This window comes from Juglans microcarpa x Juglans regia, chromosome 1D, assembly GCF_004785595.1.
Source record: "Juglans microcarpa x Juglans regia isolate MS1-56 chromosome 1D, Jm3101_v1.0, whole genome shotgun sequence".
In the NCBI taxonomy this organism is placed as follows: Eukaryota; Viridiplantae; Streptophyta; class Magnoliopsida; order Fagales; family Juglandaceae; genus Juglans; species Juglans microcarpa x Juglans regia.
The window spans coordinates 41,070,408-41,087,946 of NC_054594.1; the positions used below are offsets into that span (position 1 = coordinate 41,070,408).

At 36.0% G+C, this 17,539-nt stretch overlaps 1 protein-coding gene across 2 annotated transcripts; it reads right to left on the minus strand.

The window, feature by feature from the left end:
• Window positions 1-6,362: 6,362 nt before the first annotated feature.
• Window positions 6,363-10,734, minus strand: LOC121259094 (AP2-like ethylene-responsive transcription factor AIL1). Of its 2 annotated transcripts, none has more exons than XM_041160588.1 (9): window positions 10,212-10,734; window positions 9,292-9,841; window positions 9,030-9,112; window positions 8,898-8,906; window positions 8,680-8,768; window positions 8,484-8,557; window positions 8,308-8,358; window positions 7,923-7,999; window positions 6,363-7,283 (listed from the first exon to the last, which is right to left on the minus strand). In XM_041160588.1, the coding sequence occupies exons 1-9, from the start codon at window positions 10,393-10,395 to the stop codon at window positions 6,739-6,741; spliced, it is 1,662 nt and encodes a 553-aa protein (XP_041016522.1). In that variant the 5' UTR covers window positions 10,396-10,734; the 3' UTR covers window positions 6,363-6,738. The 2 variants fall into 2 exon arrangements, with proteins under 2 accessions (XP_041016522.1, XP_041016529.1); XM_041160595.1 differs by having other exon boundaries at window positions 10,224-10,730.
• Window positions 10,735-17,539: the final 6,805 nt, after the last annotated feature.

Here is a 17,539-nt window from a genome sequence, read left to right on the forward strand (position 1 = left end):
TGTCACCATCCTGGCGTCTCAATCCCTGTGTATTTATATAAGGGGGATTGGGGGCGCCACAGGTGGTATCAGAGCAGTTCGGCTCTGGGTAAAACCACATGTCCCATAGGTGTAGTACCAGAAAATTTTAAAATTTTGATTTGAAATTATTTTGTTGGGAGTACATTATTTTAATTTATTTATTTTAATTGTACGTTAATTGTTTGTTATTTATCTTATTTTTGTTATTTTAGTTTATTTAGTTATTTTATTATTTGGCAGGCAATTTTACTTGTTTCAATTATTTTCTTGTGTACTATTTCATTTGTTTTATTCCTTTTATCTTATGATATTTTATTTTGTTGGTTTTATTTTATTTTATTTTATTTTATGTGATATGGTTGTATTTTAATTTATTTTACTATAATTGTATTTTTTTAGTTTGTTTTAAACTGATAGTGGGGTTAAGGGTTACGCTATGGCAGGAAAATGGTACGACCAAGAAGGCAAGCTAATGAGCCCGAGGATGAATTACCGAGGGGTGATGGAAATTATGCCATGGCGAGGGCGTTGAATAGGATGACGGAGTTTCTTCAGCAGAATTTTCGTCCACAGCAAGGAGAGCAGTTCAGGGCGATGCAGGCCGGGTGCACCTATGAGCGCTTCTTAGCGCATAGGACCCCTGCTTTTTCTGGTGAAGAGGATCCATTACGGGCTAGAAGGTGGATTCAAGATCTGGAAAGAACGTTTGAAGTCTGTGGATGCACTGAGGCCCAGAGGGTATTATATGGGAGTTGTATGCTGCAAGGTGAAGCGGCGAATTGGTGGGAGACCAAGCGGTCACTTTTAGAGATGGAGTTGGGATCCTTGGCTGCTGTGTCTTGGCAGCGTTTTAAGAAAGAATTTGATGATCGATTCTTTCCTGTTTCGGTGAGACGGCAATTGGCTCGGGATTTCAATAATTTGGTTCAAGGAGACATGACTGTCGAACAGTATGCAAGGAAATTTATGGAGCTTGGGCGGTTTGCTCCTCACCTCATTGCTACGGAAGAGATGCGGGCTGAACGTTTCCAAGAAGGGTTGCGCCCTCAAATCCGCAGGCAGGTCGCATGCTTGGAAATCCAGAACTTTCAGAGGTTGGTCAATGTGGCCTCAATTGCTGAGCGAGAGCGAGGTGCTGTGGTAGATTCCCCTCCGGGTAAGAAGCGACTGAACGTTGATGGTGAAGGGAGCAGCTCCGGGTCGCCACAGAAGTTTGTGCAAAGGATCGGGGCCAGAGCGCAGGCAGCTTCCGGTATACGTATTGGGGGCCGAGCTCCAGTTTGTGATAGATGTAATAGAGCCCACGAGGGCGAGTGTCGTCAGGGTTGGAACCAGTGCTTTGAGTGTGGTCAGACAGGACACTTTGCTCGTGAGTGCCCTAATTGGACCCAAGGGAATCAGGGTGGTCATCGCGGTGGTAGGACTAATCAGAGGCAACTAGTTCAGGCTCGGGTGTATGCAGTGACTCCTGGTAGTGCTGGCGACGAAATTCCAGGGACTCAGGACGCTGGAGTTACGGCAGGTATGGGTCTAATCTTACCTTTCGTAATGGATGCCATGTGTGGTTTATTCTTGGGTTTTGGAAAGTTATGCAAGTTGTATCCATGCCCGTTGGGTGTTGGAGGTTGTGTGATTTTCTTAAGAGTGTTCTGGTCGTATTTGGTATCCTGCTTTAGAGTGATGATTGGCCCTACAAATTTCGAGGACGAAATTTTATTTTAAGGGGGGAGGATGTAACGCCCCGTATTTCAGTGTATTTTTTACTGAAGGATTATTTTTGATTGTTCAAAAATTTATCCTCTTATTTTAAAATTGGTTGAATTTTTAGTAAGTTTATTTCTATGATTTTAATTTGGTGAAAATTAATTTTATGTGCTTTCTAAATATTTATTTATTGTTATGCATTTAAATTGCTTTTAATATTTAAATTAATTACTGTGGGATTTAATTATTTCAATTTGACTTTACCATTACGTTTAAATTATTTTATTTAACTTGTGATTTTAAAATTGTCTCCGTTGGATCTTTTTTGTGACCCAAGTTATGAGGATTGGACCTCATTTTTTTTTCCTCCATTTTTTCTTTCCTTCCTTTTTCTTTTCTTTCTTTTCTTTTCTTCCTTATTTTCCTCTCCTTCCCGCGCACTCCCTCTCCCTCCCTCTCTCTCCGTCCGTTCTTCCTCACAGCCCAGCCCGCCGCCGTCGCGCCGCCGTGCGCGACACCGCCCAGCCGACCAGCTTCCCCTCCCTCCGGCGACCTCACCTCCCAAACCTCAGCCCCTACCTCGCCGCCGGTAGCCCACACGCCCCCCACGAAGCCGCGGCCCACCTTCACGCCAGCGCCGCCGTGAGCCGGCGGTGGCCCTCACCGCCCAGCCCATTAGCTTCCCCAGCTGCCGGCGACCTCACCCCACCAATCTCACCTCCATCCGTGCCGCCGTTAACCACCAGTAGCTCTTCGAAGCCGCGGCACTCCTTCCGCCGTTGCGCCGCCGTCGCACCACCATTGGCCACCATCTTCCTACCACTTCATCCCCGACCTCTTGGCAACCCATTGGACCCAACCCCACCTCCGATCCGTCACCGGTGAAGCTCCACCAACTACATTTTCGATTTGGGCATTTTGGTCTTCTACCGCCCATTCCGCCGCCACCCACGGCAAACCACCACCACCATTGGCTTCACCGACCTCCCTAGGCCCTACCCTATCAATCTTGGGTCTTCGTTTGTCCTCGTTGAAAAGTGGGTATCTGTGACCCACGGCCACAGTGTATTTTACACTGTGGTGTTGCTCAGAAATCACCGCTTGCAACTTCGAGATCCTCCGGAAATTATTATATTGCACTGTAAGTATTTTCCTTAAAGAACTTTCGTGATTTAAATATATTTTTGCACTAACGCATATTATCTGTGAATTGGGTTGTTTTGCCGGACTGAGTCCGAGGAGTTTTCGGGGGTCGGATGGATTGTGGACGGAGTTGTGTTTGTTTGCATTGTGAATTGTGGTTGTTGGTTATGACTTGTTCACGTACATCGCATATTGCATGCATGATCATGTTTGTAAAGAAAACTGGGTTTTCGTGTATTGCATACATGTTTATGTATTTATTGGATTTGGATTTTCATGTGAGTAAAAGGAAAAGAGACTGTAGGGATGGTGGTAAGCAGGGATGGTGGTTGTGTCCCGCCTGTGATTCCCGCCTACAGTGCTCTGTTAAGTATTTATTGTGTGTAAAGGAACTGTAGGGATGGTGGTAAGCAGGGATGGTGGTAGAGTCCCGCCTGTGATTCCCGCCTACGGTGCACGCGTTAGGGATGGTGGTAAGCAGGGATGGTGGTTGTGTCCCGCCTGTGATTCCCGCCTACGGTGCACGCGGTAGGGATGGTGGTAAGCAGGGACGGTGGTAGAGTCCCGCCTGCGATTCCCGCCTACAGTGTCCGATAAATGGATTGTTTGTGTGAATCATTTTATGGGAAAATGTGTTACGGACATTTTGGGCCAAAATGGGATTTTTGGCGTGTGTTGGAATAATCATTTTTCTGGGAAAAAATGGTATTTTATGGCTAACTGTATTTTGCTATATTGTTGGTTGCATTAATGTATTTTTATCCCGAGAGTTGTTTGGTTTATACTTACCTGTGGTACCATTTTATGGTATCGCAGATTTTGATGCAGACGATGATGACGAGCCTTAGCTTGGCTCCGTTGGAGGAGTGATCTGGGATTGCTCCTGTTTAGTGAGTTATGTGTTTTTATCAGTTTATGTATTCACCTTTTGTATTATATTTGGGATGACTGTATAATTTTTTTAAAGATAAATTGTTTTAAATATTTGTATTTAAATTCTGGTACTTAGTTGACTATCCGCTGCGTTATTATATTTGTACACTGTTGCATGTACACACACTGGCACTTCGTTGGGATGTGTGACCGTGTTGTCACCATCCTGGCGTCTCAATCCCTGTGTATTTATATAAGGGGGATTGGGGGCGCCACAGGGATGGCCATTCTAGTAGCTCTGATTAAATCTATGGTAACACACAAGGGCAGTATGCCTTGGCTTGCTACATATTTGACAAAGTGGGCGAGAGTCTGGTCGTTGTGTAGAAAAGGAGGATGGAAAACTGCCTCCCCCATGCTGACCACGAGAGCCTCTAGACCCTCGACCATGAGAAAAAGATTGATTGGAACCAAGTGATTTTGTTGTGGTGACATTAGCAAATATTGAGGAGCCACTAAGAAGTGTTTGATGTTGATGAACAAGTCTAGACTCGTGGTTTAGCTGGAAGCTATAAATTTGATGAGGGGAGAGGGGTTCGACACGGGTAGTTGGAGACATGACTAAGACATCATTCTCAGTTCCTAATCCGACAAGGAGATAAACCGAAAACTCAGATGGTGCTAAAGGCTGACCCGTAGCTCCTAAGGAAGCACCTAAAGTTTTTTGCTTTATGATAATACTCTGTAATAGATTTAGGACCCTTTTTCAAGGTTGCTAACTCATAATGGGTATGCATTGTGTGTGCAGATGATTGATCAGCAAATAAAGAGTGCAGTATAGTCCAAACTTCTTTCGAAATGGAGCACCCGAGAACCTGAGCTAAGACCTGTTCAGACAGAGAAGAGTTGATTGTAGAGAGGATGTGTTGATCCACTAACACCCACTACTTATACTCAGGATTAGGGAGATTATCGGTAATAGGAGACGACAATAGATAAAAGCCATCCACATGACCGAATAGCCGGTTTCCCTTTAAAAAGGGAGCTATCTGAGCTTGCAATGGAAGAAAGTTTTCTATGATCAGTTCAATTATTACGAAGTGTTTCGCAGAGTTGAAGATAAAATGATTAATGGAGGATGGGTTTTGGATTGTGGAGATGGGTGAAGAATCTAAGGATGCCATTTGGTTATGTTGTAAAATATAAAAAATAAAAAATAAAAAAAGAGGACGCAAGTCAGTAGGCTTTGGATACCATGAAGAGATTAATTCTTAGTATACATATTAGATGCTTGACAGAATGTGTGAAGGAACTTTCATTCCTGGTATATTGTTTTCATTACATTGTTTTGACCCTTTTCACATACATATATATATATATATATATATATATACAATATTTACAATAATTAATTTTTGATCCGTTGAAACCTGTCCTTCCAGAATACTATTCTAAATTCTAGATGATTTTGTTTTCCTATGTTGTGCCCCTTTGTTCTCTGTTGTGATGCATGTAGTGATGCTTTTGCGTGTTCCTATAATATGTGGTGGTCTCGTGGTTATCATGTGATCTTCTTAACACACTCCAATAAAAAAAAATAGCAAAATAACAAATGTTTGTATTAAAAATAAGAAAAAAATGAGCAATGAAAAAATAATATCATAATAAGAAAAATATTTCAGTTAAAAAAAATTACATAAAAGTAAACTACAAATTGATGTGGCTTGATGTGATATTTTATATTATAAAATTATTTTTACTATAAAGTAAATTTAATAAATCTAATTAAATCACGTTAATTTATAAATTTATTTTTATATAATTTTTTTATCTAACATTTCACTGTGTAATATATTGCCAAAGAACCGAGGATGTTTTTTTCGCACGCGCCAAGAATTAAGAGTAGGCGGTGGCAAACTGGCTATGGATGAAAAGTAACGAAAGATAATTTTAAAAGAAAAATAAAGAAACGAAAAGAAAAAAAAGAAGAAAAAGACTGCAAAAAGAGGGGTGCATAACGTTAAAGGGCACGCAATTTAAGGGTATTATGACGCAACGCAACGCAACGCAACGCAACAAATACAATATAAGGGGCTAGCTTGGCTTGGCTTGGCTTGGGGCAGTGTTTGGATTCTTCTTTGCTTTACTTTTTACCAAGTCGTACATGTACAAAGAGTCAAAGGAGCTGGCTTTGCCATCTTCTTTGACTTCTTCCTTGTGAATGCGCGCATTTATTACGTACACGGCGTATCTTAGCGACCTGGTTTTGCTGCCCTGTACGAGCTGTGATTCCATGCTGCGGCGCCTCTGGCCACTCGACGGTCCCAACTCACTAGCAGCCAACTGCATCGTGTTTTGGTAAATTTTTTCTGCTGCGAGTAACGTTAGTTTTTATTATCCTCTCATCATCTTATAATGTAATATTAAGTAATTAAAAATTATTTATTATACTTTACTTATAAATTTATTATCTAATATTACGTTAAGAAATGACAAGAAAATAATGAAAGTTGAGATGATGAATATATTTTTTCTCAAAATATCTCTATATTCTATGAAAAAATTATAGATATTGAGTGTGAGAGTGAATAGTAATTAATGCATGGTAAATACTTCCTATAAATATTTCAAGAGCCGAGTTAGCAACACCACGTGAAACCAAGTTTAACCAAATTCAAGACTTGAAAAGTTTAACCATACAAATAATTTGCTTAATCCCATGAAAAGCAAGTTTTCTGCAAGCTCATGCTAAACCAACACTTGATCAGTCTTCCCCACTTTCTTTTGATATCATGTTGAAAGAAAACCTGAAAGCATACACTGCAATATTGCATAAAAAAACTAAAAGACATGGAGAATCCTACGTTCTATCTTAGCTATACCGTTTACCAATTTCTTTTCTCAAATCTTAGTACCCATTTTTTCCCTTGCCCATTCCCACGTACAAATGCAAACATATATGGGGCTGAATCTGATGGACCAAAGCAAGGCCACATTTCATCCCATAGGCATCCCATGTTCATTCCCACCACTATTGCCCATTTCATACTTCGGCCCTTGCAGGGAAAAGTAAACATGAGAATAGTCACTTGCACCAATTCCAAAATCACTATTACTTGTTCCAAAAGAGCATCTTGCAGGGCTTGGTGGGTTTGAAGAATTCCTGCTGCTAGAAGCCACAAAGGTTGCATCAGTACTGTTGGTGTTTGTATTCTCATGATGCTGTTGTTCAAGTAAATGTTCCTCGTTGTTGTTCGATGTCCACAACATGTCGCCCAAATCATCTGAGGGCTCGCTGCTTGTTATGGTCAAAAGGGGTTGGGGAGGGGAGGTGGATGAGGCACGAGAATTGATCAAGTCCTCAAGGGCCGCCGGAGTTGAGTCTTTTGGCGAACGTTTTGCGAGGTCACCGGCAATCAGCGTCGAGCTTGAGCAAATTCTCTTCACGTCATACCTACTCATATCAAAATTTGTAACAGCACTTGTTCCCCTAAACTTAATTGCTGCAATGTCGTAAGCCTCAGCCGCTTCCTCTTGTGTGCCTGCATATATTAATTAATTACGTACAACTCTTATGTAATAAATAAAACAAGTGAGAGTCAATTAATCAGTTGATCATGATCTACTGAGACGATCAGATCAACTTAGCCCCGAAAGAAAAGCATGTAATGATCAGTGATCACTTCAAATATATTGTATTCATTTAATGTAAAATATGAGATATTTTGATCATTTCGCATTAAGTTCGGAGGGAAAATAACCAAAATATATGGATAAACATGATCATTGTTCAAAACTACGATGCAGAATCCTTCAAATTTTTAGCCGGAGAAATAAGTGAATGTAGTAGTAACAGTTGAAAAATGAACTGGCTGGCCTGGCATGATTTCACCAGTTATTGGATTATTACGTGTAAGTTATTCATGATCTGGACTATATATCCAGTCCTAGCTATATATTATTCATGATCGAACTCCTATAATTCCGACATGTAATATATAACATTGCTAAACCTTAATGACTAGTGGTGGTTGAGTAATTTAACGCTTTGATGGCTGCCCTAAATGATTCAGTAAATACGTACTGAGGTGAGGGACACCATGATATGCGTCTAGCTAGCTAATAAAGATGGCTCATAAATTGAAGCAAAAACCAATATTTGAAAAGGAGGTGAAACTCACTAAATGTTCCAAGGTACAAGTCTTTGTTTCCCGCAACCCTTCCAATTCTAGCTTGCCACCTCCCGTGCTGATGGTGTCTGCCAAGAGAAAAGAAAATATATAATTTGAGCAAAGGAAAGCATGCATGCATAGATGCTTGACAGATAAGGAAATGAATGATAGATATCTTTGAATTATATATACATGAAGACCTTTATAAATAAAATACCAAATATATGCTAATAATTGTTGCCAAGAAAAAAAAAAAAAAATCATATGCATGCATGGCATTCATAAAAGTGTTGCCTATTATTATTGCCGCCTATAATAATTGAAAGGGCTGCAGACGCAGTAAATAATAGTAACTCTATTATTGAAGTTTTTCTGATATTGTGATCTGCCATACCTTGTCACTCCTCTATACACGGATGCTCCTCTTGAAAACCCACTGCTCTTCCTGTCACGATAAGATTAAAGAAATTAATCGAGAAAGAAAACGAAAAAGAACATATATACTGATCATGATCTACCTACTTTATAATTTGTGGAAATATATATATATATATAAAAAAAAAAAGGCACCTTCTCAAGTTGGCAACAAATTCTTGCCTAGTCATGTTCTTCATTTCTTCAAGTTCTTTCTCGTAGGTGCTTAGCTGAGATTGAAAAAAGAGGGATGGATCGAACAGAAGATGGATTTCTTGAATATAGTGTTCGAAGTACTTCTACAGAGGTTATACATTTTCATAAAGTGAAACCCCATTAACGAATTACTTACTGGGAAATTTATGTGAGTTGTTGGACCCCAATATTTGAGTGCAGCTAAATCATAAGCCCTTGCTGCCTTCTCTTCCTTGTCATAACCACCTGATCATCACATTCTAAATATAATAAACATATATTGAATCTTTCATTATGATTATTTTATATTATAGTTCTGAAAGAAAAGCAGGTCCAGAAAGATATATTAAAGATGCATGTGGGAGATTCACTTACCCAGATAAACTGAACAAATTCGAAGCCATCAAGGTGAAGACCCAAAAAGGCAATGAAACAAATCGTCATTATATTTTCAAAACAAGAAAATATTAAAATATGATGGATGGTACTTGACAATCTAATTCTCACCTTGCCTTCCTTTCCTAGTCTGCCCCTCTTTTCTGCAGCTGTTATCCCATAGATGGGCCTCGTATCTCCCAGTCCATCTATGTCTATTACACCATCACATAAAAAAACCCCACCGCTTAAGCTAGTTTATCCGAAAGTATGAGATATTCAAAATAAATCACATTTAAAATTCAAATCGATGCTTTTTTTTTAAAAATGAATAATTCAAACCAGAACTTTCATCAAAGTAAAGCACAGAAAAGTCATAAGAATATCTTAGTACCTCGTAACGCCACGATACTGAGAGGTTCTCTGCCCAAAAGTATCTATAGATTTCCGAGGAACTGGTTCTCTGGCAAGAGTCTTTGCCACGGGTCGCTTGCGGCTATCAGTCACTTGCAAAGGTGAAATTGCATCCAATCCATTCTGTGCAGTCGGGCTCATGGCGAGAGATAGTGACTGAAAACTGCACCCATTTGCCTCGGCAAAAGATTTTCCATCGGAAAATAGTGTTTGGCCCAACCAAGACTTGTACATACCATTACCAGTGAGTAGGGTTTGTGGGTTTTCATTGTACGGGTAAGCTGGATGGAGTAAGGAAGAAGAGTTTGAGAGATTCTCTCCCGGTTCTATTTCTCCGTTTGTGTTGAAGCTGGGGGCTATGTTCACATTGATTTTGGAGACATTGTTTTGGTCATGGTCCTCTCGGGTTTGGCAGTAAACTTTGGTTTCATCAGGTGGAGAGCTGGAGTAACAACAACCTAAGAAATCTTCAAGCTTTGGGCCCTCTTCATTTGGATTTGCTGCACCCATGGAATTCTCAAATCTCCAATCTACAAAGTCAATCACCAATGAGATAAGAAAATCAATGGAGTCAGTATAATATTCGAAAACACGCACAAGTGAAACTCAATCGGTACATGCATATATAACTGAAGCATTAAGAGAAGAAACCAGAAGCATTTGCATTAGAAAATATGCGAAAATCTAAGCAAAACGCACACAGATACACAAAAAGATCGAGCGAAACTTAACAGTAAATTTGTCTAGACTTTGGGTTGGATATTTTATCACAAGCCGAATAAAAATGCGGAGAGAAAAAAAATTATCTTAGCGTCGAAACATGCGATCGAAGATAGAGATCAAAGGAAGCAGATTTTATGCTTAGAAATCATTATGCTTCCGGTAGAGTTGAAAGTTCACATGCAACAATACCATCAGCGCCATTGGAACGCCTGAAAGGATCAGCAGCACAAAGAGAACCGTCAGAGCGCAAGGGCATGACAGACAAGTGAGCAGGAAAGCCTCCATGGTCTTGAGTTTCTCTCCCAAACCCTTCATCAATCCTAAGGTGTGGACTCAAAGAAAACCCCAGCCAATTACTCATGTTATCCACAAGCTTCCAGACCACTCTTCTCAAAAGAAACAATCACTCAAACCCACAAGATTTTCGAGAATGTTAATTTCTGTCTCACACACACAACGTCGGGTTTTGAGCTCAAATTTCAAAGCTGGTAACGCTGGTGGCCTGGGTGGAGTTAGATCTTTTTACTTCTCAGTCATCATGGAAGCTTGATTTGTCGTGGTGGTGACTCTCGTATGTAAACAGAAAAATTATTTCGAAAAATTACAAGCTCTCCTCGTCTTTATATTCCCAGCTCTGTCTCTGATTTCTGTTCAACGTCTTGGGCTCCGTGCCTCTCTTTCACTTCTTTCTCAGATTATGGCAGAGGTGGCCATGACATGAAGAAAGAGAGAGATAGAGAGACACTCAGAAAGAAATTGAAGGCCGAATTGAATTGGGCTGTGATTCTGTGTACAAGTTTAAAAGCATGACCTGTAGATTTACACCATTCGATGGCCCACAAAAGAAGGAATTTTGATTGTATAAAGTCCATTAAATGGCAGGGATTTAACAAGACTGCAAGAGTAGCAAAGCATGGGAGGGGACAGACATCAGTGGTCATCACTCCTTCTGCTTTTCTAATATATTAGATTAGATTGTTTGCAGCCGATTGGTCCTCTTTAGGCCAAGCCCATGCAAGTTGTACTTGCTGGTGTGTGAATTCTGGGTATATCGATTTTGGAATTTAAATGATAGAAAACTTCGAAAACTCCGCCCTGAATTATGATAATACTTATTGCTTTTTGTCAGATTTATGGAATTATTCAAAGCCCACATTAACATGCTTAAAATAATGGAGCTTAGCAGCTTCTTTGATCATCTTACACTCACGGAGAAATTAGAAAGGAGACATGATTTCGGGAAATAAACTAGCATTTCAATTAGAAAATGATCAGGTCCTTTGGGGGAATAAGTGCGATCAATTAAATATTAAATTTTTTTATTTATAAAAAAAAATATATTTTAATTTGATATAATATATTCAAAATAAGAATAAAGCCTCTTTGTCTTGTGCTTTGTTGATTTGGTTGGACTCGATTGATTGGGTTAATAGATGGTGAGCATCTAAGCCCTATCCCTGTATTGGGTAGTGGGTAGGCACCATCGGCCCAAACCCTTGCTTGTGTCTGCTTTCAGAATTGAGGGTGACCTGAACTTTCAACCGTTGAAATGGATTGGATACTTCCCAAGGCAAATAAATAGCAGCACTGCTCTGAAATCAATCTTATTAAAGATATTTAAATGAGAGTGCTAACAAAGCATATTCGCCTTTTTGTTTTACTTAAAAAAAAAAAGTCGAAATCCGCCGTACCTTTGGTTCTTGTATTAATATTTTATAGAGAGAGAGGAAGCAGGCTAATGGGTACGTCGATTAAGGAAATTTTGGATATAAAATGGTCTCGTCTCATTTTATTATTATAAATTTTTTAAATTTATATATAAAATATATATAATAAATAATTTAATTTTTTTTAAATTTTAAAATAATAATATTATTAAAAATTAATATTTTAATAATATCTTATTTAACTTTTATTTAAAATCATATCATCTTATCTCACTATCCAAATAACAGGACTTAGAGCTTAATTTGATTCTCCAGCTGCATGTGCATTATAACCACAAGATTTTCTTTTTTTCTTGCCTACCCAATTATTAGACGCTTAATTATTAAAAGAAAATGTTTTAATCACAATAAAATTTTATAAAAATAAACACACAAATTAACGTGATTTGATACAATATATTAGATTAATTTTTTTTTTTTATAAAATAGATCTATCGTATCATACGAATCTACACCAATTTATTAATTTACTTTTATATATAGAATGTTTTTGTAACTGTAACAAAAGCCAAATGTTTCAAAAAGCCTAAAAGTAGATCGGAAAATTATCATATTTTTTGTCAACATAATTATATTTTATTCTTTGTATCCTTATTTATTGTCCAATTCCAAAAAGAACGTGGAAGTAGTTCTTGCTCTCAGAACTTAATTTCTGTAAAAATACATGTAGTCCATTTAAAAATAAATAAATAAAGACGAAAGAAAAAAAAAAAGAAAAGAGCCCCAATTAATCTTTGTACTTGGCCAGTTTTCCTTTCCCACTCAAATGTTAGTTCCTAATTAACGGTCAAATATGTCGAACGTTTTTGTATTTATATAATAATAAGCTCATGTATCTGAAAAACCGATCTCCAGCTTGGTCACGCAACCTCATTAATCAAGCTGCTAACACATCAGCTGCATGGGGTTCATGCACCGTATAACTTGTCAAGCAGCTTAATTCACTTTGTAAAAAAGAGATTAGAAAGTAGTTCTATATATTGGATTGAATTTGCATGGTCCCCCAAGTGTCTTTCCGATGCAACGTCGTCTTCATAATAATCTATAAATCCAAATCCAATATGCATGGTCCGATCAATTATTCATGACTATAACAATAAATATCCATAAAAAAAAAAAAACAATAAATATATATATTTATTTTGTTTGGTCAAGTTCGTGCATGCATATTACAGGGTCGTCTTTTACTTTATATCTCAACCATCAAATGGTACGTAAGCGTGTTAGGCCATTTTCACATTTAAAAGATTTTTATGGACGGGACGGCCTCCACGTGCGGTCCACACCATTGTTCGTTGTAAATAAAAAATAAAAAATAAAAGATATGCATTTAATTTCTTTATATTTTTAACGTGCATGGGTGGCCTTTGTAATTATTTAATTATTATCGTCCTTGTTTTATTTGATTGATATATATTGATTATGTTTATCAGAAATATTCAATATTAATATTGCAGAAACAATTAGTATCCTGATCTATCTATATATATATATATATATTTTGCAGACCTTCGATCAATAATATGGATCGATTCTTAATTAATTAATTCATAGTCGTAATTCGTAAGCATGCAGCAGGTCGAGCAGGGGCAACCACCGAAAGTGAAACCATAAATTTTGACAAACAAAGCAGTAGTGACGAGTGATATTAACACTGAGTCTCTGTTTGTATGTTGGAAGATATTGAGATTAATTCAGTTCAGTCTACTTTTAAACTGAATCTAATATTCAAATACTCAATTTTTAAATCACTAAACGTCACTCAACTCAAAACTTCTTTACACATGAGATCTATAATATTTTTCAACTCAATACCTCTTCACATGCAAGACCTATAACTTTTTTTAGCTTCTCATAAATACATTTAAAATCATTTTAGATATGCCTTACAAAATTTACTCTACCATCTCAACTCATTATTATTAATAAAAAATTCAATTCATCTCAACTCAATTCAACATCTAAACGAGGTTATATTTATGCTCTTTCGAGGTAATAGACTACTTGCTTGAAGAGTTTGCGTACGTAGTGGTTAGATTATTGGTAGAAAAAAGTTGAAAACCGGTTTGTTGTCATGGAAAAACCATTAATCCTATGTATTAGGTAAAATGCATGCAACTTCTTAGATGCTTCATAGTTCATTCTAGTCTCATACTACGTACCTCTTTGATTTGAATTTTTGTTACCTCCAGTTTTTCAAAATTTCCATTTAGGAAAAAAGAAAAAATAAAAAAAAATCAACGTCAAACCAAACATCATTCAATTTCAAAAGAAAAATTATTTTTTGAGCTTCTTATCTAATCGTTTGTCTATATCTCAATGAAAAGTAAGAACACATGCATATACCAATACGTACGTATAACCATTAATAAAAATTAAACAAAAATATCTTAAAAACATTGTATTTAAACAACTTTACAACTTATTCCATCCACTTTTACAAATCTTAGTACAAAACATATTTAAAAAAACATTATTTAGCTATCTTCATAAAATCCAATAATAAACATCACAATCTTTTTCCAAAAAATTATCAAGATTTTATGAAACCAAACATACTTTTAGTATTATAATATAATTTAAGCAATTAATTAATTTATCTATTATGTTCAAATCTTTTGGATAAGTGATGATTTAATGCTACGAAATAGATCAAACTGTTTTCTATATTATGGTTGTTCTTGTGTCCCCTCACCGAGGGTAAGACTATTTTGGTTCAGTCTCTGAATAACGATAGTTTCCTACCACCCAAACAGAGACAACTTGCTATATAAAGTATGACTTTTCTTTTTCCTTTAAACCGCCAATAAAATGTAAAGCTTCAATTCCAAAAAGCTACCTCAGTTTAATGAGTAAGATTTTGTTCCGGGATTGAATGGGAAAGTTGTGATTAGTTCTTTTTGGTCGATTTTGTGTTTATGTCTACGCATCCGTTTCGATATTGAGTTTTATTATATACAAGTAAATTTACGTAACAATCTGCGTATTAATATTATTGTCTTCATATTTTAAATTTAAATTAGTACTATTTTTAATAAAATCTACTTTTTAACCAATTATATTAAAAGAGTGTCATATTAATACGCAGAATCACTTACAATTAAATTTTTCCTCCGATATTTAAAGCAATAAGCACGGAAGTTTTGTACGCATGGTATGATCACGGATCAGGGCCAACAACGCCCGTACAAAGGCCCATTTATTATTCAAGCAATACATCAGCCATAACATCGTGACTATAATATTAACGCTATTAAAATAATTATTTTAACTAATCGCATCAATAAAATATAAAAAAATACGTAAAATTAACTGTATTTAGCAGAACTCATAATGCTATTAATATTTTAGTCACGAGTTCTGCTACATACAATCAACTTTATCTATTCTTTATGCATTCTATTAATGTGATTGACCAAAATAATTATTTTATATTAAAAAAATGATGCAATCAATCATATTAATAAAGTGTATAAAGAATATAAAAGTAATTTTTGTATTTGAAAGAGCTTTGTCTGTGGCTACAAGTACTTTCTAGTCCTCCATTTATTTGCCAAGTTTTGAGAGGCCTTCATTTGCTCGAAAATAAAAAGATATGCTTTATAGTCATTGTTTATTTAATTAATGAATTTGAAAGAGACGTAGATTTTATTTAGTGGTTCATGAATCAGCAACAATTGTCGTACAGTACCTACATACATAGCCTTTATTTATTTGATATTTTTTTGTTAATTACATTTTGCTCCCTCAAATTTTCAATCAATTTATTATGTGCCTCTAAAATTACTAATTGCATCAAAGTGTACTCTCGAACTTTTAAAACTTTCCAATCCCCCCTTCCATTTATCAATAGTGTTAAATATAATAAAAATTCACTGCAAAGATATAATTTTTATCTAATTTATTAATATTGACCATATAAAATATAAAATAATATATGCTATCAATTAATAATAAATCATTAATCATTAACCATATATAAAATTATTTTATACCTAAGTTGCAAGCAAGTATAAATAATTCTATGTATAGAATGAAATTATTTGATATTCATTAACCATATATAAATTAAGAAAAAAAATATTTAATGATTTATGATGTATTATTAATTTATAGCATATATTAATTTATATTTTATATGATCAATAATAATAAATCAAATAAAAATTATATATTTACAGTGAATGTTATGCACGTGAGCAGTACGTGCATTGAATTTTCGTTAGATTTAACGTTTCTGGTAGAAGTACGAGAGTTAACTTTAATGTAATTAGTAGTTTCAGATGTACATTGTGAATTAAATAGAAGTTCGAGGAGTAAAGTATAATTAAATCTAATTTTTTTTAAAAAAGTTATTGTGGTACCAATTTTGTTTTTTGGTCGACTCGTGATTCATACCTTTTTTTTTGGTATTCTTCATTGGTCGAATTATCTTTTCTGTTTGTCTTTCTCTCTGGACTCGATTGTGACTTTATCAAATGTTTAAGGAATCTGTTAGCTATTTTAAAAACATCTATATGTTTAGCTAATTAAGCCAACGACAGAATATTAAGTTGAACTTATCATTAATCTTTTTATCACTACATTCATTTTTTTTTTTTTTTGCTAGTGATGATAATTATAATAGTGATAATGACAACGATGACAGTGATAATAACTACGATGATACGTGGCGAAATAAGACGATGGTAATGGTGATGATAATAATAATAAAGGTACTAATATCTACGAGATAGAGAAAAATATGGTTGTAGTTGTTGGGGTGGTGGAAATGTCAACAAATATGTATTGTATTTGATCCTTAAAAATGAGATTTTCTGAACAGTTGAATGAGGCTACTTCTCTTAAAAGAGATTGTGATATACAATTCTAATAAGTGATAAGGCTATATGGGTATATAAGATCTCGTATTGTTTAAAAAGAAGAAGATATTACTCTTTATAATATTTTAAAGAGTCTCTAATTAGATCTTTAGTTAATTTTTAGAATATAGACCATGTGACTTGAGTTTTCTATTGGGCCGTTACATATATATATATATATATATATATATCATATAATCTTATGCTTTTCTCGTTTGACATTATTCAAACAGAGCTGTCACAGCATTTTGTCTTCTAATCGTGATGGTTTTGCTAATAAATCGACATTACTAGGATATTTACAGTGTCATCCTACACAGCACGTGATCTTTCCCTCATTCAGTGTCAGAAAATTTGGCATCTGATAATCTGCATTACGATAGACAGTAGCAGGACATTTGGTAAGCAGCAAGATCGAAGGGTCAGAACAAGAAGAATATGTGCATAGAGATGGGTAACACCAAGATTATTCTACTCCAGAATATCCAGCATGACATGCAGTTCCAAACATTAAGCATTTCGAGAGAGATACAAACCAAAGGAATCACAAAGCTGAACCCATTCAGTCTTTCCTCTGTATAAATGGTTTCGGGTCCGGAATTTTAGTCACCTAATCCTTGAATTAAAAATACACTTCAAAACTAATTCCCAGTTTTTGTCAAACCTTTCTTCTTGTCTGATCTCATCAAGAAATCACGTGGTTAATGAGCAAATGAAGAATATATTGAAATGATGTAAATGGGTCTTAAGTAGTAGTTTAGAGCAATTGACATTAACTTATGCCCACTAAAAATGCAGTAAGATTGAAAGGACCCCATGAATTAATGCGGCATAATTGAGGCCCCCCATCTGCAATTAAAGGCAGACATCTTAGTCAAACATCTTCAACAACTACTACAAGTTTTACAATCTGTGA